The 24,852-nt window shown below is 36.6% G+C and overlaps 1 protein-coding gene across 1 annotated transcript in view; it reads right to left on the bottom strand.

The window, feature by feature from the left end:
• Positions 1-24,852, bottom strand: part of CHD7 (chromodomain helicase DNA binding protein 7) — a 247,727-nt gene that overhangs the window by 101,546 nt on the left and 121,329 nt on the right. Inside the window, 1 exon segment of the mRNA XM_043962891.1 lies at positions 5,031-5,461. Within this exon segment, the coding sequence (XP_043818826.1) occupies positions 5,031-5,461 (431 nt within the window).

Below are 24,852 nucleotides of genomic sequence, written 5' to 3'. Positions count from 1 at the left end.
ATTCTAGCAGCATACCTTTGTGAATGCAGTATTATTTCCACATCAAGATGAGGCACTAGGGAAAACCATTATTAATTACTAATATTTAATAATGATAAGAATAGCATAAATTGGGCAAAGTGTTATTTACAGGCTTTTTTCAGAATCATAAAGTTTTTTTCTTAATATCTTTCTCATCTTAATCACAAAATGATATTTTGAGTGTGTGTGTGTGTGTGTGTGTGTGTGTGTGTGTGTGTGTGTGTGTGTGTGTGTGTGTGTGTGTGTTGGAAAAGACCAGGTTGGAGGGAGGAGAGGTATGGGCAAATATTTGATGTGAAAACATTATCCAAGTTTCAGTCAGCAAATCAAAATATTTCATCTGTTTCCCATTTCCAACCCATTAGTAAACTATATGTAAAATATTTATTAAATATCATACCTAGCTGTATAAAGCACAAATTACTTCAAGAATTGAAGAGAAAATATGTTCATTGAACATTCTCGTAATAAATTTTTTAAAATATGCACATTTATTTAACATGTGCATTAAAAATATAGACTATATCACCAGTTCTCGTTACATAGGTTCAGAATCTTGGGGGTCATCCCTCATTCTACTTCACCCTAGATGCATTAAATTAGTTGCCAAATCTTGTTGTTTCTACCTTCATGTTCCTTGAATCCATCCCCTTCTCTCCACTCAAAAGGCCATCACCCTAGCTCAGGCAGGTTGGAAAAACATTGAGTATGAGGCTGAGTGAGGAACTGATTATCTGCTGACTAACAATCATTCTAAGTTCAGAGAGGCTCAGCACCAGGTATCCTACAGGTTGATGAATTTTTTTGTTTTTTGTTTGGCCATAGCACCTTTCCAATACTACCTACTAAATCACATAGAGGTTGTCATCTGCCAGTGGAGGGTACATCCAAACTGATGACATTATGGGATCTTAAAGTAATAAAGTATGATTCCATTCAAATGTGGGGACTTTTCACATTCTTCTCATCCTAAAGTTTTCAAAAAAAAAAAATCAATGACCTTGCTTTCTGTAGCCTTTCCTTTTACAAAATCTGGGCAGGCTAGCTTAAAATAAAAAAATGCAAGATGGGACTGATGAGAACATGGTCGCAGATACAATGAGGAGAGACACACCCTCCTAACTCTAAAAAGATACTTTTCCACATAAACTACACACAATCAGGCTTAATCTAGTCACATCAAAGCCATTCCTTTGATGACAGAGACTACATGAGTGTGTATAGATATCACTTCCTATAAACCTACTACTACCAATATCATGTCCTACCAATAGAAGACTAGTAATTTAGGAAATCTAAAAAATAACACTTTGAAATAATTTCTTAAGAGAAAGATTTAAGTATTCATAAAGCATTTATCATTTCATGTCTTTGTAGTCCCTTTATTCTAGGCATCTGCAGGAAAATTATTTTCTGTATAAACAAATTCATTAAGTTAACTTATTCACAAATGGAAATGGCTGGTATCACATAGCATTTTGAAAAACAAAATTGCCACTGCTCTAATTCAATGCTTAAAAGCAAACTATGATGACAATTCAACATGAGTACTAACATAACCCAAACCCCCTATTACCTTCATCACCACATATTCAATTTACATAATTATTCTGCTATGCTATTCAGGATTCACATTTAGTTGTACACATTCTGGTTATCCCTACTTTGGGGATGTTATTTCCTTCCTAGATATAATAACACAGTAGCAAGACCATGATGCGACAGACTCAATTCATCTGACCAGTAGAAACACCATTCAACAGAAGAATGGTTTAGTTTGTTGATTCACTTAAAATCTTCATTCAATTACCATGTTATTGGATAGATCTTCCCATTTGCAGCATTGGTCAAGACAAGCAAGTCTCCCAGGAATTATTCTCTATCAACACACTTTCCCCCTTAAGTCAGCAGGTGTTTCTGAAAGTTTAAAGCCACCAGAGCCGATTCAGGTAAGTGTGTACTGAAAAAGGAAAACAAACAGGCAAACAAACATTCCATGCCCACAACACATTTTTACAAAGGTAAATCCTACAGGACTACAGCAGTTCATTTCACTTAACTCTGAAAAAGCCCAGAGGCCACTGGATTAGAATTTCACTCCATTACTTATTCACCTTTTAGGGCAAAAGAACACCTACCATTTAATAGAATCACTGACTATGAGACAAGGAAAGCAGCTATAATCTATCAGAATATTATCAGTGCTATCTAGAAAGAAGCAAACATGTAATCCTCTTCTGACACATTAGTCCTCAACAATTCCTGTACTATATGCATGCTTAAATTAGACTTCCAATGATTAGTAGCCCTCGACATTTAATTTTCACTTTGGTGGGAACTTTTCCCAAAATTTACAATGGATTTCATGCCTTTTGGATGGGAAAGGAACAAGTTATATACTTGGCAAGAATTCCTAAATATTAGGTTTGCTATCTACTGGATCAAGGGAGTGTGGAGTGTCCCCTCAGTGACAGCAACCTGATTCCCAAACCCCCAAAACAGTCCTGGCAAACCTACCTTGTTTTCTATGGTAACCGTTAATATCTGCCCCAAAACTGTCCTTCTGATTATATACCATAGACTAGGACAGAAAGTTAGCATAACCTCACTTCTTAAAACAAAAGACCTGAAATAAACGGAAAGTAGGAGTGTTGAACAGCTGCAGAGGAATTGATGAAATATGCAGGGATTTATTGCCCTGACTAGTTTATCACTTGTAGGTTATCTTGACAGAAGTCTCAGCTATTTGGTAATGCATTTTGTAAATGACATATGGATAGACCAAGGATTAGAGCTATGATTTTATTGGCATAGGAAGCTCCCAGGCAGGAAAATTTTTTGCCAAGACAGGCTACAATCTTTCCTTACAGTAGTCTTAGAAAATTACCTATAGCAGGTGTCAAGCTCTCACTCCAGAAACTAGATGAAAATGTAATTAGGAAATTTTTAACAAAGGAAATAAAAATAAAATATGACATAAATAATGTTAATTTGTGGTTGTCTAAGTCACTATGCAGCCAGTAGTGTGAGAATATTATTAATATTACAGGGGCCCCCTTCTCTTATATCCCCTTCTATCAGTTTTAATACCTAAACTGTTAAACTGTTGTCCTAGTTAGCTTTCCACACAGGGGACAGGTAAGGTAACCACACACATTTAGATTTACTCATCACAGTAGGGATCCATTTCTATTTGAATTTGACACCACTGGCCTAGAGCACTGAGAAGTTAAGTGATTTGCCCAGGGTCACACAGCCAGCACATGTCAGAAGTGAGTCTTGAATCCAAGTCTTTCTGACTCTGACTCTGACTCTGACTCTGAAGCCAGTTCTTTCATTACTATGCAATGCTGCTTCTCAAATTATGTATGACTGTTTTAAAACATAGACTGAAAATTTAAATGTCACAGGATATAGGAACAAATTCTTGCATTTGGCTTCTCAAAAAAAAATGAGAGATTTCTACAAGTAGATACCAATAAAATTGTGCCACAAATCAGAAATATTTTATAACCACTTATAACCATGTGTTTAGAATAAAATTTCAAAGGCACAAAATTAAGATGTAGCATTATGGTTCCAAAGAAAACCAATATATTGAGCCCATAACTAAATGCAAATATTTCCTATTTGAATGAACAATCTAGTAAATGCTATTCATTCATTTTGGCAAAAATGAACAAGTTTGCCATAAGCAATTAAAAAAAAAGAGTTGGTTAGTTTTAATTTAAGTTTATTTCAAACTCTAACAGTGGAGAGACTACCTTTACTGATGAGATGCATTCAAGTGTCAAAACCCTTTCCATAATTGTACACTTGAGGCTTGCTTTTTAGCTGAGAAACATTTCACAGATTTCACACAATTATTTGGTCATGCTTTATGAGTAGGCAATTTATCCCATTTACCAAGAATTGTTAGCCAAGGGACTAATTTTATCTTTTTGTCTATCTGTACCTAAACTCATAGACAATCCAAAAATGAAAGCCTTTGAGGGGGGTAAAAAGCATGCAAAGCTGATTTGTTAATATCAACTTTTTAAAGAGGAGTTTGCAAACAGATCCAGATTAACAAAGACTGGCCATATTTCCATCTGGAAGCTATATTTTCGAACATTAGCCACATCCTGAAAAATAGATTCAGATGTTTGGAACGGGTTCAGAACAGTTGTAAGAAATGTTCAGTACAAATGAAAAAATTAGTCTTCAATGTCTTTTCCTCTCAGCTTTCCTTATTGAGCGAATATTTATACCAAAAAAATTTGAGGCAGGACCTAGGATGGTGGTCTTTAGAACCTTCAGTGTATGCTATTCTTGAGCACATACAGTATAGATAACTGCTATTTGATTTCTCCCACATCGCCCACTAGGATTTCAACTTTGCCCCTGAAAGGCTTACTCTGCCAAGTGGAGATAATTAATTCTCCTGTTCCAACTACTAGGAAACAGGGCTGAAAGGCTTAGTGAAATGTAGTGACCTTTCTTCTTCAATTCTCCTCCTTCCCACTACAAACTTGCATGATTGCCGAAAATAAGGTTTCTGGTCTCAGCCTGAAAAAAAGTAATGCTACTAACCTGTCTGCTTTTTTTATAGCATACATATTCCCTGCTACAACTATTCAGGAGCTAAACAATAAGCTTAGCCTTGAAATACAAAGGAGTTTCTAGTCCTTAAGATAGTCTAAATCAACATTTCTGATTCATGGGGTTCTCCCAAGCACATATTAGCACCAATAGAATTAAGCACCACAAATTTTTATTACTGCTAATAAAACCAAGAACAACTCACATTTAAGGTTTACTTTCTTCCCAACAATCCTGTGAATTAAAGTATTAAACAACTATCACCCAGGTAAGTATTCTCATTTTAAGAATATAAGAGGCAGACTATAAAAAGGTTTCCAAATACATTGTTCTTCCACTTAACATACTCATTTTTAAAGTGACATTGTTTTTATTTATTCCAGAAATATATCACTGATCCACAGTGATTTTTACCCCCTTCAACTTACCTTGTTTTTTTGTTAGACTTGGGTTTTGGTGTGGTATTTTTTGCTTTCTTTTCCTTTGGCTCTTTGGGGATCTTAGGGGTTTTCGGGGTCTTGGGTTCCTTAGGCTCCTTTTTCTCCTTGGGTTCCTTAGACTCCTTCGGATCTCTTTTTGCCTTCGGTTTTTTCTTTTTCTTTTTCTCTTCCTGGGACCCATCTACTGAGTTCCTGGCTAATTCCTGGCTGTCATTGCCACCAGAGAAGTCATCTTGACCAAAACTTTTACTGGGATCCTCTGCAACAATGTGATTGTTTTTCTTTTTCTTTTTCTTTTGCTGCGGCTGTTGTTCCACAGATGGCAGGTAATCATCACTCTTCACTAGTTGGGCCTTCGGTCCACTAACCTGAGTCATCTCTGGCACCGGTTTCTCTAGAAAGGGTTCCGATGGAGAATGCTAATAGAGACAAACAGGAATAGAAATTAATTTATGATAACCTGGAAGGGTGATAAAGAGTAGAAGAAACTAAAGCAAATGGGTAATGTTTCTGAATCAATTATATGTTCACACAAGCTTGTGTTATATTAATGTTTCATTAAAAATAATTTTATATTTAATAATTCTCCCATTTAAAAATTCTGTTTTCCACGATTATAACATGGTAGTACCTTGTTTAATTGAGAAAACAGAGGGGAAATTAACAACAATATAGTTAAAATTAAGTAATTAATATGAGAAAGAGAATGAAAATTCATTTGATTAAAGATAATTCTATATTCCTAAACACAAAATTACTGTGAAGTAATTAAAAACAGTTATGAAAAAAGGTATTTTATATTGGCATTCAATGATATTTACTTGTAATGGGCTTTATAAGAAATGATGAGATTTTTGCTTACCCTTAAGTTTGACCAAAAATAATAAATTCACAATGGGGCCCATTGATTTCATAAAGTCAGGGATACCTAAGGATTGTCATTTAGTCACCTCACCCCCATCCCATTCAAGAGTTTGTAATACAATAATGCGACATTCTAATCACTTGAAACACTGAATCACAACAACAAACAATTCTTACCATTGCACAGATTGTTTTTCTGACAACTCTTAATTAATCATCACTAAAATAATATACCTACATTTAACAACAATGGGCTAAAGTTCAAGTATTAATTTTTTGGTGTTTTGTTTTTAAAAGTCGCATCCTGCAAAAATAAATAAATAAAGTCACATTGAATTCTTTCTTCTTTTTCACCTCTTGTGAAAATTTAAGCAAGAAAGAACCAACCCCAACAGAGAATCTATGTGAGATACAGAAATCATTTTCTGTATTTTTCATGAGATCATAGGATCTTAGATTTAGAATTAGAATAATCACGTAGTCCAACAGATGAGGCCCGGTAAAATTGCCTAGTCTGATCCTCAATACGAATCCAGCTCCTCCAACTTCCCATCCCAACTTTAACACTTTCCCTATCCACTTAAAAATAACAGAACAGTTAGTGGTAGATACCAGGCTTACTGGCCTATTTCAGAAAGGGTTAGTGATTTTAATTGGGCAGGCCAAACGTGAAAACAAAGAAGCCCTAAAATTTGAATTTCAAAAGGTGGCGCCTCAAAAAGCTTGTTTTTGGTTAAGATTCCACTACTACAAATACAACTGACATAGTGGAAAAAGCAATAACCTGGGTGAGACTAAGGAGAATCGGTTTCTAATTGTCATAAAAACTTCCTGTGTCACCACAATCTCTTTCTGTTTCCAACATGTAAAATATTTTCCCTCAGATTCCCTAAATCCTAAGAGCAAGGCTTTCAATTCACAAATCTCCCTTCTTCAGGTTTTAGTAGTAGCTAAAAGATACTGAAATGAATAATGGAAAAATAAGGAAAAGAGAACCCCAAAATTGACAGAGAATGGAAAGATATGAGATTTGACTCATATTACGTGAGCTGATTTCTACCTTAGAGTTATTTAGTTGAGGAACAGGGCCAAAATATACCTCATCATATTTCTCTTCAAGCCCACCTGTCCTGCAAAGTTCTCTATTTCTGTCAAGGGCACTATCAATATCCCATATACCTAATCTTATAATACTGGGACCAACCTTTATGTATCCCTCTCGCTCCTCCTCCATACCCAATCAACCATACAGTTTATTGAGTCTGCCATTCTCTCCTCCTTTCTAATTCATTCTTCACCATTTTCAAAAACAGTCTTATAAATGCAGAGATTTGACCAGGCCACTCTTCTAATCAAAAGCCTTCGATAGCTACCAGTCATTGCTTCTAGGCTAAAATACAAATTCCTCAACCTGCCATCTAAGACTCCAGATTCTGGCTTCTGACTACATTTTTAGGTTTATTCTCCTCCACACAATATACATTCTTGCCAAACTAGACACCTCTCTGCATTTTCTATGTCTGCAAAGTACTTTCTTTTTGTCCTAGACTCATAGAATCCTTGTGTTCCTTCAAGAATCAGATAAGGTACCATCTACTCTGTGAAGCCTTCTTTGATTCCCTTAGTTTTTCGGGTTCATTCTCTCCTCAAATTAACATGTGGTCACTTATCTGGGTACTAGTCATATCCCTCAGTAAATAAAAACTCCTTGAGAACCCAGGGTTGTTTCTGTTTTTGTTTTTGTATTCCTGAGCCAGTGACTTGCATACAATAGGTGAGTGTTTATTGTTCCTTTTGTTATATCATTTTTTCCTTAAAAAAACAAAATCTGTAATCTTACTATTCCTAATTGTTGAAGAGATAAGTCTCAACTATTGAAAAATCAGAACTTTATATTAAATATATTTAAAGAAGTACAGTGTATTACTTTAAGCTACCTAAAAGAATTTATTTAATGACACAATTTCACTAAGCCTCGTTCTAATGAATAGATAAGACTATTTTGTTATTAACACACCTCCTGGTGCCTGTTACTAAAGTGCTTTAAAATAGTGCTCTCTCTTAAGTAGATTGAACATTCTTATTTATGCTATTAATAGTGTTAAGATAAACTTCCACACAGCTACCACTGAAATGGTCAAGAATTCAGAATAGTAAAGGGGGCAGGGAGAAGCTGAGTACAACAATGTGTCTGAATTAGAATGAAGTCATACAGCTGGAAGGGTCCTTAAAGATCATTTAATTCAACGTCCTCATTTTACTTAGGAAGAAACTGAGGCTCACAGGGGCTAGGTGATTTACCCTAGGTTACACAGGTAAATAGAAGTGTTATCAAGGTTTGACTCTAAATCTTAGGGCACTTTCCCCAAATTCATGCTGGTCTTACTATATAGTGTTTTTAAACTGCCTCTGCTATGTGATATTGCTACCTAACATCATAGCAAAAAAAAGAATAATTTATGTCACTGCAAAAGACAGAATTACGGGGGATATACAGTGTGTTGGGGAGGGGGGGTGAGTGAGTGAGTGAGTGAGTGAGTGAGTGTGTGTGTGTGTGTGTGTGTGTGTGTGTGTGTGTGTTATGCTCCCATACTATGGATACCTCTTTTAAGGAAAATGAAGAAAAGTTACATTCCTGAAAAGAGCAAAAAAGGAAGCCTATCAACATATACTGATGAAAAACTAAAATAGTGACTTATTTCCAGGTATTTGTACCTTTCATTAAGCTGTAGAGGATCACCTCAGGTTACAGAATCTTAGTTCTTAAATGAGATACATATGTTTCCATTTATAAATAAGAAAAGGGAAGCAGAGTATAGATTTAAACAAAAAAATCTAAAAATTATCTCTTTATTTCAACATACACAGCATTTTAGCTGCTTCCAAATAAATAAACGAGACTATAATATGACTTCTTATTATCCAGGTTAATCTTCCACAAAATAAAGATTAAATACCAAATGTATATTAATCCTATTTGAGATGCAATAGAATTATGTTTTGGTGCTATTTGAAATAAGGTGAAAAAGGTGCTCAGAAATATTACAGTGTTTACTAAACCTACATCTCCTTAAATCTTTTAGAGAAAAGCTGTTTTTGTAAACATTTAACAAAGAACAGATGGCCTGCTTTAATCATGTGAAAAAAAAAAACCTGGAGCTCACATTAATACCCCTACAACAGCTTACAAGGACTAGGCACCTCCCTAACCAAAGGCATGGTAGAGCCTTCCCCAATGGTATTTAATTTTACAGTAGACATTTTCTCATCATTTCCTACTGCTTGACAGTTAATCAATGCCATTAACATTTGATATTATCACACAAGACATTCCTAAAATCTCTCATTTATGAAAAGAAACATGTATGATGCTTAACACTGAGTATTTAAAAATAAGCTACAGAGGTTCATAGCTCAATACTTTAAAAACCAATTCTAGCTTTTCAACATATTTTTAGAAGTTAGAAAGAGTATCTAAGTTTATAGTACTAAAAACATTGTGTCCAATTTTCAAACTGTAATAAAAACAATTCAATGCATTTTCAAAGTTTTTTAAAGAGGAAAACATGCTAGAAATACTAAATGTTTACATTCAAAATTCCATGCTCATATCATATTAAAATAGATAGAATAAACAAACAAGGTCTGTCACATAAAGTATCAGAATGTTGAATTAATCTAGTAAGAACGGAGGTCAGTGGAAGAACAGAAAAGGAAGAAGCAATCTTTCTGTTGCTTTAAGAGAGATTGAACTAACATAACCCACAACTTAAGCCCTGATAACAGATGACAATCATATCCCTGGGAGAGAATCATCCTGAGACAATATTCAGCTCTTCAGTTCATCATGGTAAAAAGGGAAAAATATGTGAGATAACTCAGATAATCTGAGTCTCAATCCTAGTTCTAGGACTAAGGATTTATAACATCTTAGGCAAGTCACAACCTCTCTGAGCCTGAGTTCCCTTTTCTAGAAAACTAAGGCACTAGGTGATCCCTAAGGCTGCTTCCAGAATGAAAATTCTATCATTCTATCTACATCAAGAGAAATTACATATATATTTGCAGCTGCAGAAATTAATTTTTAAGAATTTGTCAGATGTGTTGTTTCAGGTTTCAATAGCACTTTCAGACTTGGTTAAACAGAAATCTCCTTTAATCATGTTTTAGCCTAATTATACTTCTGGAACTTCAATCTGTTAACAGTGTTGAATAACATGACAGGTAATGTCAAATTATCAGTTTCTAGTGGCTCATATGTTCCCAATCTTTGCAAACTAATGTAATTCTGTTGAATATACTCTCCCATCTAGAAACAAAAATTTTAAACTATCTTTTATTTTACTTCATAATACTAAGACATAATCCATATGTACAAACCCAACCACAACATGATTTTCAGAAAGAAGGAAAGGGGAGCCACAAATGATAAAAGCAGATTATTCACAATATACAAATGGGTTACGGCACAATATATCCCAAGTACATCTTTCAGTAAAATAACACTACATATGATAGCTAAGTCCTGGGGCCAGTCTACCAAAACCTGTTTAACCCATAATGTAACCAGATGATATGGTATTGGCTTAATAGTACTACAGAACCTGACTATAATACATAAAAATATTTCTTTGGTACAGTACATTATGTTCAGAGTTGGATGCCAGGAAATACATTTTCACTGATTAGCAGGGGAATTCCACCTGTGGCTGGAAGGTAAAGGGGTATTGATAGAACTATGGGTTAAGCAGTAGATAGGAGAGGAAAATTAGGTGGAGGGAAGCATATTTAGTTGAAAGGGAGTTACAAGTGACCTATTGGTGGGGGGCATAAATATTATTAGGGCACCATAGAAATAGGGGTTCTTTCTCAGAACCTCCAAGGATATAGATAGCCTAAATCTGCTTCCAAATCTTGTTCTCATTTATCTTCATCAGGCCCTGGAGATGGTCATCAACTTCCCTTTCCATTGCTATTACTAGGTTATTTTAAAAGAGGTGTTTGTTCTTGTTCCTGCATGGCTAACTTTAGAACAGATCTTTCAAAGTAAAAGCATACTACGTTATCCTAAGGTACTTAAGGCCAGAAGAGTTTAGGGTTTGGAGATAGTGATGTACTATAGGTTACTTCAGGTTCCTACCCAAATCTACCTCTCTTCCTAACTTCTGTAAAAAATACTACCATTCTTCCAGTCCCTCCAATTCTCAACCTCAGAGTCCTCTTCAACTCTCCACAATCTCTTACCACCATATATAATCCATTGCCAAATCTCATCAATTCTACTTCTCCAACATCTCTCACTTCTGTTTCCTCCTCTCTTTCCACTCATATGGCCACCACCCTAGCTCAAGTCTTCATCAATTCTCAACTGGACTACTGCAATAGTCCTTTTAATTGGTCTCCCTGACTCCAGTTCATGCACTCCACAACCCATCCTCCACATAGCTGTTAAATTGGTAAATCCTATAGCACTGGTTCAATCATGATATTTCCCTGCTCACAAAGCATATTCCCTGTAAGATAAAATACAAACTTCTCTGGCATTGACAGTCCTTCACAAGAAAGTATGAAAAGAAAAACAAAAGCTGAGAGCAGTATAACTTAAATGACCAAAACTGGCCCCAAAGAAAAGATAAGAAACACTCTTTCCTTCTTATATTGGAAGGTTGGAGAGTAGGGGAATCTCCCAATGGCCCGGAGACATTGTATGTATCATTGTGTATGTTTGTATGTGTCCAGGTAATGAGTTAACTGCTTTTTTTTTTCTCTCTTCTTTGTTATGGAAAATGGATCTTCAAATAGGAGTTTAGGAGGGAATATTTTAAGATACAAAAGGTATTAAAGTAGAAAGTATAAAATAAATTTTCATTAAAAAATTAGAATCTAGCTCTAACCTATTTCTCCAGAATAATTTCAAGTGGCTTCTGCTCATAAATTCTGTATTTGAATCAAACTGTCCTATTAACTGTTCTCTGTATATAATATTATATCTGCTTCCACTGTGCTTTGGCATCAAGCTGCCACCCCCACCCTCCCTCAGGCTGGAATGTCATAGTTCAACTGGAGTGCTACCTACCAACATGAGGTCATTTCTGATTCTATCCAGTGGTTAGTGCTGAAAGTCTCCTCAAAATTACTTTCTATTGACCTTGTAGAGAATTTGTATTCACTTAACTATGTACATGGTGTTTTTCCCAATAGCACAAAAGCCCCCTAAGGACAGGGACTATTTAATTTTTGTCTCAATTTTGATTGCCTAAGCACAGTAACTTGGACATGATAGTCACTTAGTAAAAGCTAAATTAATTACTTAGATATTGGCAGAACTTTTGATAAAACCTCCTAAGCTACTCTTATGAAAAAAAAATATGGGTTTAAAAAATAAGTCAAGTGAACTCTAAACTGATTGAACGACCAGATCCAAAGAGTAGTCATTAATAGTAAGATGTCAACTTGGAAGGAAATCTCTAATTAGGTAGGGCAAGGCTCTTCACTTGGCCCTATCTGTTTTAAAGGCAGGAATGGGGTACATATCCAATTTCTACAAAGCTGGAATTGACAGCTTACATGTTAAGATTTTGACAAGTGAAACCACTGAACGGAATCTAAGAACAAACTTTTAAAAGAATAAATGTAAAGTCTTAACTTGAGTTTAAAAAACACACACACACACACACACAAAAAACCCCTCACAAATATAAGCTGGAATAAGCATGTTTAGAGTCCCTCTGAAAAGTAATTGAGAGTTTGGCGAACTATAAATTCAACAGTATAATATGGCACTCAAAAAAATAACCTGGGGGCAGCTAGGTGGTGCAGTGGATAAAGCACCAGCCCTGGATTCAGGAGGACCTGAGTTCAAATCTGGACTCAGACACTTGACACTTACTAGCTGTGTGACCCTGGGCAAGTCACTTAACCCTCATTGCCCTGCCCCCCCCCCAAAATAACCTAATGCTAAGACTGCATTAAAGCAGACATAATGCCCACTACTAGGGAAGCAATAGTTTCACTATACTCTGCCCTGATCTGGCCAAATCTGGAACAAATAGTCCTGGGTGTCACATTTTAGAAAAGAACTAATAAGTTGGATAATCAGAGGAAGACAGCTATGATGGTGAAACAGCTTGAAAGAAAAGACAGAGATGTTCTTTGAGCATTTGAATGCCTATCTTTTGGAAGAAAGATCAAGGCAGAATCAAGAGGCAGATAAAGACAAGGTAAGGGAAAACAGATCAAAAGAGCGATCCCTAAGTGCAACAGGCTGCTTCCCTTTGCTGGAGGTCTTCAAGGAAAGACCAGATGATCACTTGTACAAGTTATGAAGGAGATTCTCATTCAGGTGACTGAGACGAAATGGTATTTAAATCCTAATGTCCTTTCGATTCTGACGTTCTTTGTTTCTGTGATTCCTGATTTCATTTCAAGAATGAAAAAGCTGTATTTCACTCCTTAGCTTTAAATTAATCTACTAATAGCATCTCTAGATTCAGACCAATACCTGAAGACAATACTTTTTCATCAAACTTGATGGTCTATCCTATCCTATCGAACTATAGGTTCTACTATCCTGGAAAGGCTTTGAATGGGGTCCCTATAATAACAAGCTCTGTCTCTAATGGTCATCTTACCTAGTGACTGGGAAGCTTCTTACCAGAAAGATGACCATTAAGTGAAGAGCTCTTTGACACAACCCACAAAACTAGAAAATCAACATTCTTGGAGTGGGAAAAGACCTTAAAAGTAATTGAATCAAATCTTCTCATTTTATGATAAAAGTAGAAACCAGAGAGCAGAAATGATTTGGTCAAGAGTCACACAGCTTGTTATTTGCAGAGATAAGACTAGAACTCAGATGTACAGACTTCCACTAAGGTTCGCACTCTTCAACAAATCACAGTGGCTCTAAAGAAGGATAATTTTGGCTCCCTGGTTGGTTGGGGCATAATATTATAGTTGGAGTAAATATCTTAAAAAAAAATAAAATTGAATTACTATGATTACAGGCTGCATCCCTAAATGATATCCAGCTTTCTTGTAAAAACTTTTTTATCAAAATTGAGCCTGAATGAGAAAGTGTTGCTAAGTTAGCATAATATCTCCATTTGTGAAAAATTAAAAATCACTCAGAATATGTTTTATTCCTGGTAAGCCAGTAATTTTGATGATCTTATGAGTTGATTTACAAAAACCTGTCTATCTGAAGACATGCATGATTATTAAGTGTTTCCCTAATAGAAAGGCATTTAGAATCAATAATAAAATGACAAAATTGGGGGGGGGATCAGTATATTAAAACAATGCAAGTGTCAAGTTGTCTCTGACTTGTGGCAAGTAGAATAACATGGAGTCTATCAGCAATTCTTATGAGAAATTCTGGTTTTGACAACCTTGTTCAGAAGATTTTGAAATTTAGTAGAAAAACAGATTTAGGTCCCATTCACATAAGGATATGTTTATTCTGCCTATCTCAACAGATTTAATAGTCTTACTGGTTTTCAATGGATCTCTAGATTTAGGGGTAAGGCTTTTTTCTTCCCAATATTTTTAGTCAGACTATGAATGTTTCAGTGAGTATATGAATGACCTAAAAATCAGCATATTCATCAATGCCTGATTGTTAATGTTAGCAAACTTTTTTCTTATTCAAAGAGGATTATAAAACTGAGAAAAACTTTCAGAGTACTGAATCCAACTCCTTCACTTTATATAGGAGGCTTTTAAAGCAGAGGAATAACACAGAATGTTGTTCAGTTGTTTCAGTCACGTCCCACTCTTCTTGACCTCATTTGCAGTTTTCTTGGCAGAGATAGAGTGATTTGCCATTTCCTTTTCTGGCTCGTCTTACAAATGAGGAAACTGAGGCAAACAGGATTAAGTGACTTATTTGGGATCACATAGACAGTAAGTATCTGAAGCTGGATTTAATGAGTCTTCCTGATTCCAAGCCCAGTGCCCTACACACTTCACCACCTAGCTGCCCTAGATAAGATAATGTATTTGAAGAACTGTTCACAGTGGCTGGCACACAGTAGGCACTTAATAAAAGTGTTTGCTCCATTCCTCCCTTCCCTATGAATCACATGGTATTCAGAAGAACACAGATTTCAAAAGTATGGAATACAAACCCCATTTTGCAGATAAGGAATGCAACCCCATTTTGCAGATAAGGAAACTAACTTTGCAGAAAGATTAAGTGACTTGGCAAAGGTCACATAGCTACCAAGGTTTTGAGGCAGGATTTGAACACAAAAGTCTTTCTGACTCAAGATCCAGAATTCTATCCAATACAGAGTAGGAAAGAATGCCTTTATATAAGACTAATCAATCACCAAGGTTTTGAATCAAAGAAAATGAAAAAGATCTTGAGGGAAATGGGCTCATCATAAATACAAGGTTATAGGTAACTTAGATACCAAAAGTACTGAAGTAGTCAATTCATCGGGGGAAAAAAACAACATTTTAACTAAATTACATTGTACAATGTATAAGGCACTGGATTCAAATACACATCCAAGAATTGGGTGATTTTTTTTAAAGTACTAGAAAAAGGAACGTGTTTTTTTTTTCAAAAATATAACCAAACGTAAAGTTAAATGGCACAAATTCATTTAAGGGAGGATTGAATTTACTGTACATCAGAAGCAGTCAGTTTTAAGATTTAAAGTGGATTGTGTCCCTATGACTCCCTCCAGCTGGAATTGCACATGAAACAGAAGATCCTAAAGCAATTAAGTATTTTATAAACACTGTTAAGGGGTCAAAAAGAGGGAGGTTCATTCACTGACTAATAACGCAGTAATAAACAAACAGCAATGTTATGCAACTGAGAAAATTATTATAATTGAATCTACACAGCTGGGCAAGAATAGAAGCCTACTTATGTATATTAGATCACAAATGCTTTGTGTGGGTAGATTTTAATAGAGTTTGAGAACTGTTGGATTATAACAAGTTGTATATAAAATGTTTTTAAAGTCATATTTTTGTTTCTATCTGAATATCAGCCAACAATCACATAGGTAACAGTACAGAAAGTAAGAAACAAAATAGCCCTAGCAATTACTTGTTAATCTATTTTTACCACAGAGAAATATGTGTGCAGAATGGTTAAGCTGTTACACTTTCCTGAGATGTCCTCATTATACATGTCTTCTAGAGACATTTTACCTTGTTTGTTCACAGCAATATGAATAATTAATGACTGTGACACACTAGTGTATTGAGAGGGGGAAAAACAGGAGAACAAAGTAGCTTTCAACATTTGAACATTTAACCTTCACTCTGCTCTTGGAGTTTCCTTTATACTTTGATATGTTTCCCTTTTGCAATTGTTGCATTTGCTTTTCTTTCTTTCCTCTGCCACCCAGACCAGATGATAGGGATGGGATCCACCAATTACCCTAATTTACACTTATAGAGCTATGTGTTAAGCAGGGACAAATGGGTGGTTCTTCAAGTTTTCCAAGACTCTTTACAATCACAGTATTAGAATCAAAGCACTAGTTCCCTGAAGTTGAAGGAAGATCTTGAAAAAAAGATTAAATCTAATGGGAACCACCACTACCATCACCATTACCACCACCACCATCATCATAATCACCATCCTCATCACCACCTTTTTCAATGAACCATGGTAAAAGTGCAAACCAAAAAAATCATCTTTCTCAGAAGATATTCATTCTGGAAAATTGTCCTTATAACAATCATGTAGCATGAGGCCTTTTTCTAAATAATTAAATGTGAGTACAATGTATTCTGTGCTATGCCTTGATCTATTATAAAGCCTAATTCCAAGCAAAAATTGGTTTATTTGCTCTTCTAAACATTAGGACAGAATACAAATGTATCTTCAATAAGCACACATTTTACATCAATGATATCAATTTTATGAGATAAAAGTACTAAAGCTTTAATGGTCACAATTAAAAAAGCCAAGAGTTTGAGTGGCTCAATAGTTGAGCCATAGACCTTTTACCTGTAATGGAATCCATTATAGTCCTGATCTCAGTTTGAGGGGGTGGAAGAGGAAAAGACTTTTAAATATAGTTATAAAATGGTAGTATTCTATGAACTGTTTAACTGTGTCATTTCAACACAAATTGCTGTATGATTTACTTTCTATCTCATCTTCAATATCCACTCAACAGACTTTTTTTTAAAGTGGCTACAATTGGGGGCGGCTAAGTGGCGCAGTGGATAGAGCACTGGCCCTGGATTCAGGAGTACCTGAGTTCAAAACCTGCCTCAGACACTTGACACTTACTAGCTGTGTGACCCTGGGCAAGTCACTTAACCCCCATTGCCCCACCCCACCCCCAAAAAGTGGCTACAATTAGACAATTAGAGAATATGAACATACTACCTAAATTTTGTTAGTGATTTTTATAGAAATGGTATGTTATCATTTAAATGGCTAGTTTAAGGAAAGTGTTTTTGTCCAGTTCTAAAGATATATGCTTCAGTGATCCTCCTAAAAGATCATTTTAAAGCTGCCTGTGGACTTGGGAATTCTGAATAATTGCAGAGGCCCATCTCACCAAAGACATGCTTAAATATCAACAATGAAAATATATAAAGGGAAATATTTTGACATCATCCCTGTAAGATAATTGTATCAAGAGGCAGTGATTTTTTTTTTGAAGAAGGGAAGAATACCATGAATTATAAAAGAAATATTTATGTTAGAGACCAGGCCACACAAATAATAACTTAAAAAGAAGAGGAGAGGAAAGTTGCGGTTTAAGTAATTGACGGGATGTCATGTAGAAAAAGGACTAGACATGTTCTGCTTCACCCCAGGGGTCAGAACTAGGAGCAATGGGCAGATATTACAGAGGCAGAATCTAACCCCATGTAAGGAAAGGCTTCCAAACAATCACAACAATCCAAAGGCAAGATGGGCTGCTTGAGGGGGATAGTTATTTCTCCATCACAATAAGGTATCACTTGGGTAGGTGAACCACTTGAGATATTGTATAGGTTGGATTAGATAAAAGTAAAGGCCCCTGCTAACTCTAGATTGGATTAGATGAAAGTAAAGGTCCCTGACAACCATTTCTTGATTGCTTTAAATTATATTAGGAAACTAGAAACAAAGTAGGTGCCCAGCTTCTGGAGAATGGCTACACATTGTCATACACACCCTTCATAACGTCTCTCATATTTACACCCTTCTCCGACACTACAATCACCCTTGGTGCAGGACCTACCAACTCATCACCTCATGCCTGGACTATTACAATAACCTACTGGTTGGACAGCTTGCCTCAAGTCTCTGCCCCACCCCCACCCCCTTCATTCATCCTCTACTCAGCCTTCAAATTGATCTTTCTGAAACACAGGTTCTGACCATTTGATCCATTTGACCCATTCAATAAATTCCAGTGGCTCTCTATCACCTCCAGGGTCAAATAGAAAATCCTCTATTTGAATAAAGTTCTTCATAATCTAGCCCTTTCTTGCCTTTCCAGTCTTCTTATACTTTACTACCCCATCCCTCCCAAATATATTCTGCAATCTAGTGACAATGGCCTCCTTGCTGTTCCGCTCACAAGACAGCCTGTCTTCCAACTCTGAGCATTTTCGCTGGCTATTTTCCATGCCTGAATTTTTTTCCCTCCTCAAGTCCATGCCTTCCTTAAGTCTCAGCTAGAGTTTTATCTTCCCAGTTCTTAATTTTGGTGCCTTCCTTCTGATCCTACACCCAGTTTATGTTGTATGTATATTGTTTATACATTGTTGCTTGCATGTTGTCTTCCCCTATTAGACTCTTGGCTCCTTAAGCATGATTTCTTGCCTTTCTTTGTATCCTCAGAGCTGAGCACAGTCTCTAACACACAATAAGTGGTAGTTGATTGACTATCCAAAAAGAATATTACTATGCTGTGAAAAATAATGAATAAGAAATACCAAGAAACATGGAAAAGATATGAATTGATGCAAAAGGAAGAAAAAAGTACCAGAAAAACAATATACATAATAACTACCATAATGTAAAGGGGGGGGGGAATCCAACAAAACAACTGAAACTGAATGGTGTGAAATTATGATGACCAATTTTGGCTTCAAAGAAGAGGTATGAGAAGCCACCTTCCTTCCTACTGTGCAGAGGTGGCATGGTGGTGGATGTGGAACATTATAGATGTTAGACTTTTTTTTTTCTGTTGGTTTTCCCTTTTTCATTCTTTGTTATAAGAGATGGCTTTCTGGGAGGGAAAAAGATAAAGATACATAAGGAAATATAATTACATAACCTGACAGACTTTGGTTTTTAAAGTCCATATTTATGTTGAGATTGCACATTGTAAAATCTGTTAGTTTTTAATAAAAATAACTAAATATTCTCTTACTCTTTACTAAACTCAGTAACATTCTTCCCTCTACATTAAGTGCCTACTGTATACAAAGGACTACACATCAGTTATTTCATAAATAGAAATTAATTGGTGATAATTTCAGTTACATAATTTTAAAACTAGGAAAGACATTAGAAATAATCTAATGCATTTGTTAAAATTCTTTTTTCAGATTAGAAAAGCCAAGGGTCAGTGACTTAAGTAAATTGCCATAGTCACACAGATATTCTGTCAGAGTGTTTTGAGGGAAGTCCAGAAAACAGACTTACACAGAAAAGAATTTCCCTGAAGAATGATGGATGGTGGGTCAAGTTGCTTGACTACTAGACCCTTGGGATGACTAAGGGCTAGGTGAGACCTGCTGGTGCCACCAGCAGAACAAAAGTAGATTTCATTAGGACTAGACCAGAAATATACCAATCTACACAAGAAAGGCAGTCAAGTTTACTGTGGTACACACTTCTACTGTACATGCTGGAAGTCCTATCAATGCTAGTTTGTATAGGACTAATCCATAAAGCTATATAGGTAATCCCCACTATAACACACCTGACAAGTGATGAAATAGCATCTACAACTCCATAAGACTGGCCAGAGTTTACTTTCAAGTGGCAAAGCCTTCGAGCAATTCAGGGTAACCTCCTTCCGGTTCCAGTAGACTGTCCCAGAAAAATCATCCTCTATCTCCCTAATCTGCCATTTCTTCCTATCTATGCACTCCTCTATTGCTTACAAAAAAACGTACAGTTCTTCCCATCCTTAAAAAACTTTAACAGGAACCAGTCATTTGCTCAAGGTATATATCCCTCCTCCCTTTCATAGCCAAATTCCTAGAAAAAGGAGTCCACATTCGTTGACTCCACTTCCTCTGCTGTCACTCACTTCTTAACCCTTCAAAATCAAGCTTTCAAACTCATTGCTCACCTGAAGCTGCTCTTTTGAAAAATACTAGTGTCTGTCTGTCTGTCTGTCTGTCTGTCTCTCTCTCTCTCTCTCTCTCTCTCTCTGCAGGGCAATGAGGGTTAAGTGACTTGCCCAGAGTCACACAGCTAGTAAGTGTCAAGTGTCTGAGGCTGGATTTGAACGCAGGTACTCCTGAATTCAGGGCTGGTGCTTTATCCACTGCGCCATCTAGCTGCCCCCTAGTATCTCTTTTAAACCTCATATTTTTTTATTTCTCTCTCATTTTTATATCATTTTCATTTCCAAATGTCTGTTCCCATTCCCTACCTAGAGAATTATCCCAGAAACCAAATTCTCTTGTCTTACCTTTTGAACTTTACCTTCTCCCTCCTTGACATTCTCTCAAAACTGGGTTTTCATAACACTTTTCTCCTACCTTTCTAGCTGATCCTTCTCAGATATCTTTCTTTCATGCTCCGGCACCTACCTAACTATGGTTGTACTACTGGCTCTGTCCAGATTCCTCCTTGCTACACATGACTCTTTTTGTGATCTCCTCAGCAAGTTTGGTTTCCATTCTCTCTCTCTCTTTCTCTCTCTCTCTCATACACACACACACAATATCATAGAGTGTATGTATGTATGTATCCAGCCTTGCATCTGTCCATTGGGCATTTCCAACTAGATGCCTAGTAGGCACCTCAAACTCAAGAGGTCTAATCCAGAATTCATTATCTTTCCCCAAAACTCACCCCTCTCTTCCTAACTTATTTCCACTGAGTGTACCACCATCTCCCCAAATCACCCAAGCTTCCTCAACTCAAGTTCCCCAGGCTTCCTTGACTCTCAGCTCCTCAGTATTCTCCACTATTCATTCTCCCTCACCTCTGTAATGAAATTTATTAATTTGATCATTGACAATGCTATGCTAAGGTTTAGTAAAAATATAGCAATTCAAACAGTTAAAGAAGAGAATCCAGCTTTCCAGACCAGAGTCCAGAATCCAGTTTTTCCAGACCAGAATCCAGTTTCCTCCTGACAAGAGAACTCAGAGACTTTATATGTTTTGTTAGTTTTTTACTATCTCCTTTCTGTTATAATATACACTATCTGTAACATGTACTCTCTGCAGAGGCTCTCCCTTTGCAAGACTAATGTCAAAGCGTCAGTTCATGAGGACAAAAAAAAAAAAAATCGCCCCTCTGGACAAAACTTTCCTCTCTTCCTTTTCTACATTGTTGTTCACATATTATTAGTTAGCAATAGTTATTATATTCTTTTTACTGTTCCATCAAGGAAATATTTTGTTTCTTGAGGAACAAAAGGGGGGAATGTGGTAAAAAGTTTTAACAGTCGGTTAGATAATGGAGAGACGCCAGTTTTGGGGTTTTTTTTAGGACCACCCTTTTGGGGAGGAGACCAACAGCATTGCCTGCTGAGCACTCGACTTCTGACTTCCGGGGTGCGAGCTTAAAAGGCAAGGAGAGAACGGAAGTGGGAGCTTTTGCCTGCTCCGCTGGTCTCCTGGCTGCGCTGCACAGACAGACGCGGACTGGAGTTTGACTCGGCCCGGCTCTCGGTTAACAGCACGCGCTTGATTCGGTCTCTCTCCCCAAAAGTGGCCTTGGGTTTTGGTGAGTTTTATACAGAATATAGACTAAGCCTAGACTTAAGACGATTCGTATTGTATTTCTACTTTCCTATCCTTCTAATCAACATCACCTTGTGACTACCATACAATAAAGGCTCTATCTAGAAAACCAGAAGCTTCTTCCATTTACTAGTCTGGGAGATAAATTAAGGGAAAGGTTAAGTAGGGGAGATTTATGATCTAATATCCAATTTTAATCTCACACCTCCCAAAATAAAATTGTCATATTTTGTTGATTCTACAACAAATCCATCTCTTTCACTCACAAGACTACATCTTAGTTTTAGTCTCTCATAACTTCTCACCTGAACTATTGCCATAACCTCTTAACTGGTTTCCTTGCCTCTAGACTGACCCCTTTCAAATCAATCCTCCACATAGCCAGTTACCAAAGTAATAGTTCAAAAGTACAGGACTGACGACATAACTCCCCTGCTAACTAAGCTTCAGTGGCTTCCTGTTGTAAAAACAGACAAAAGCAAAAACAAAAACAACACTCCTCTGTTTTGTTTTGGGTTTTTTGTTTTTATACATAAAGACCTTCAAAACACAGGTCTAGCCTACCTGTCTAGCCATATTATATATTACTCCCATCACCCTGCATTCCAGATAAACTTCTGTCTCCCTACTTTTCCATAAGATGGAATAGCCCAATAGATGGAATACACTTTCTTTACTTGCTACTCCTTGAAGAATCCCTATCAGTTCCTTCAAAGCTCAATGTACCTGCCAGCTCCTCTAAGATGCTTTTCCTAATTCCCATAGTTACTAATGACTTTCCTCCAACCCCCATTCTTTAAAAAAAAATTCTTCATTTATTTAGTGCATATTTTTAATTTACTCACAGGCATACCTGTTATTTCAAGGAATATAAGTCCATTTAGGGCAGAGTCTATTTTGCTTTTTGTCTTTGTATCCCCCAGTGCCCAATCCATAGTAGACACCTTGCTTATTGATTGATTTAAAGTCACCTCCATCCCATAATAAATCTCACTTATAAGTATTTTAGTGGAGCTTTTTAATTACTTATGTTTATTGAAATTGAATATCCTATGAAGAACGGGTAAGGGCAATTTTCAGAAGATTATCATTGCTATCATCATCATCATCATCATGACTGGGTTTCCCTATCTCACCCAGGCAGGAAGTGCAGAGTATTTACAGGGTCCTTCCCATTGCTAAATGGCATGGGGGCTCTGCATATTGGTGCCAGACTTAATGCAAACACCAGATCAACTTAGTCCATTGCAACACTGAACTGCCAAGTTCAAGAGATCTAGTCTCAGCTTCTCTGGTAGTGGGACTGCAAATGTCTGTTACCAAGCCCAAGTTCAGAAGATAATATTTAGGAAATTTCCCTAATAAATACAAACAAACAAACTTAGAAAGCTCTTGAAGATATACAGGTAACTTCTTAACAGCCTAACTGTTCCTAAAGCCCAAGGGTCAATAGAGTCATTCTATATACTTAAATGGATTTGTTAAATAACTGCTTCCTTTCTACTCTTAAAAGAAAAAGATACCTGCATTCTACAATTTTTAATAAAAGAAATTTTTATTGCTCCTCAATATTATGTCATCAATATGTATTAAATTCTATAATATAGATGGCATCATACTATGTAGTTGTAGAAAGTTCCTTCAGGCTTGTGACTCTCTAAGTTCTAGCTATACTAGATAAATCAGGGAAAGGGGAGGAGGGAGGAAAGAGAAATGAGGAAGGAAATGGGTGTTGGGAAATGAATTGGAAGAGAAAGAGAAAGAGTACAGTTCAGGCAGTAAAGGAGGAAAATGGGGGTAAGTGGAAGGAAAAGACAAGAGGGGATATCCAGAAGGTAAAATGGGGAAAAGGAAAGGAAAAAAGTAAGAATGATGGGGAGAAAGATTCACCAGCAGATCCTCTGAGGGACACTGGTACTCTAGAGTGGAATGTCTGCCCTGGGTTTCTACTGGTAGTAGTATGAAACTGCCAACCTATGAGAAATCACATATTAATACCATACACGGGCAGCTAGGTCACTGATGTCACCTGATTTGGGATGGAGAAGGAAGCGTATGGAAAAGTCCAAAGCATCCAAGGTACAGAAAGGAGTTAAAACAAAGAAGCATCTTCTTGGGTGAAACAAAAAAACAGAACAAGATCTAAGAAATAGGCTTACTCTCCCTGGACTGAAGCAGTGGGAGTAGACTGGCTACCAATTTAGAAATTATGGGTTATGAGCACCAAGGAAAATTAGGTTTCACGGGCCCTTGTTATGTTGTGAAAATACCCCACTTAATAAATGCTACCTTAGAGATTCTGCTTTCAGGGAACTTAACCAGGGAATCTGTGGCGTACTTACACACCCTATCCTCCAGACAAACTGGTCTGTTTGCCCTCCCACAAAACATATCTCTGTCTTCATTTCCATCCTTTTGATCATGCCATTATCTCTCCCTTATCTCCAACTAACATCACTCCACACACACTTCCAATGGTCAAAAAGCTTACCCATCCTTCAAAGGCCAGTTCCAACATGCCTCCTCCATTAAGCCTTCTCTGGTCACTCCAGGATGAATCGATAGCTCCCTCCTACAAATTCCTGCACAACATTGTGTAAGCCACTCGTGAACACTTAGATTGCCTCATACAGTAGTTATATATAATTACGTGTCTGCCTTTCTAATTCATCATTAAACCTTAAAGGCAAGGGGCAGTGGCATATATACCTAGATATCCTTTACAATATCTATCCAAATGTCTTTCACATAGTAGGCAATCAAATAGTTGTTGAATAAACACAGCTGATATTCACTAAACTATAATGTTTGATCTGAGGCAAGTGTTAGTGGCATATTATGCCCAGATACATCACTTTTTTTTAATCTCTCCTACTCTCTCCTTCTTTCTACTACCTTTATTGTTATCTTTTTCATCTTCCTTTTCTTTAAATCTGACAGTGATACCCTCAGACAACAGTTAAGCCACTTATGAAATAATTCATCTACTTTTTTAAATGATGAAAAAGAGTTTCAAAAGGCCCTGTGCAAAGAA

This window comes from Dromiciops gliroides, chromosome 1 (genome assembly GCF_019393635.1).
Source record: "Dromiciops gliroides isolate mDroGli1 chromosome 1, mDroGli1.pri, whole genome shotgun sequence".
Taxonomy (NCBI): domain Eukaryota; kingdom Metazoa; phylum Chordata; class Mammalia; order Microbiotheria; family Microbiotheriidae; genus Dromiciops; species Dromiciops gliroides.
This window is presented reverse-complemented; position numbering and strand designations above follow the sequence as displayed.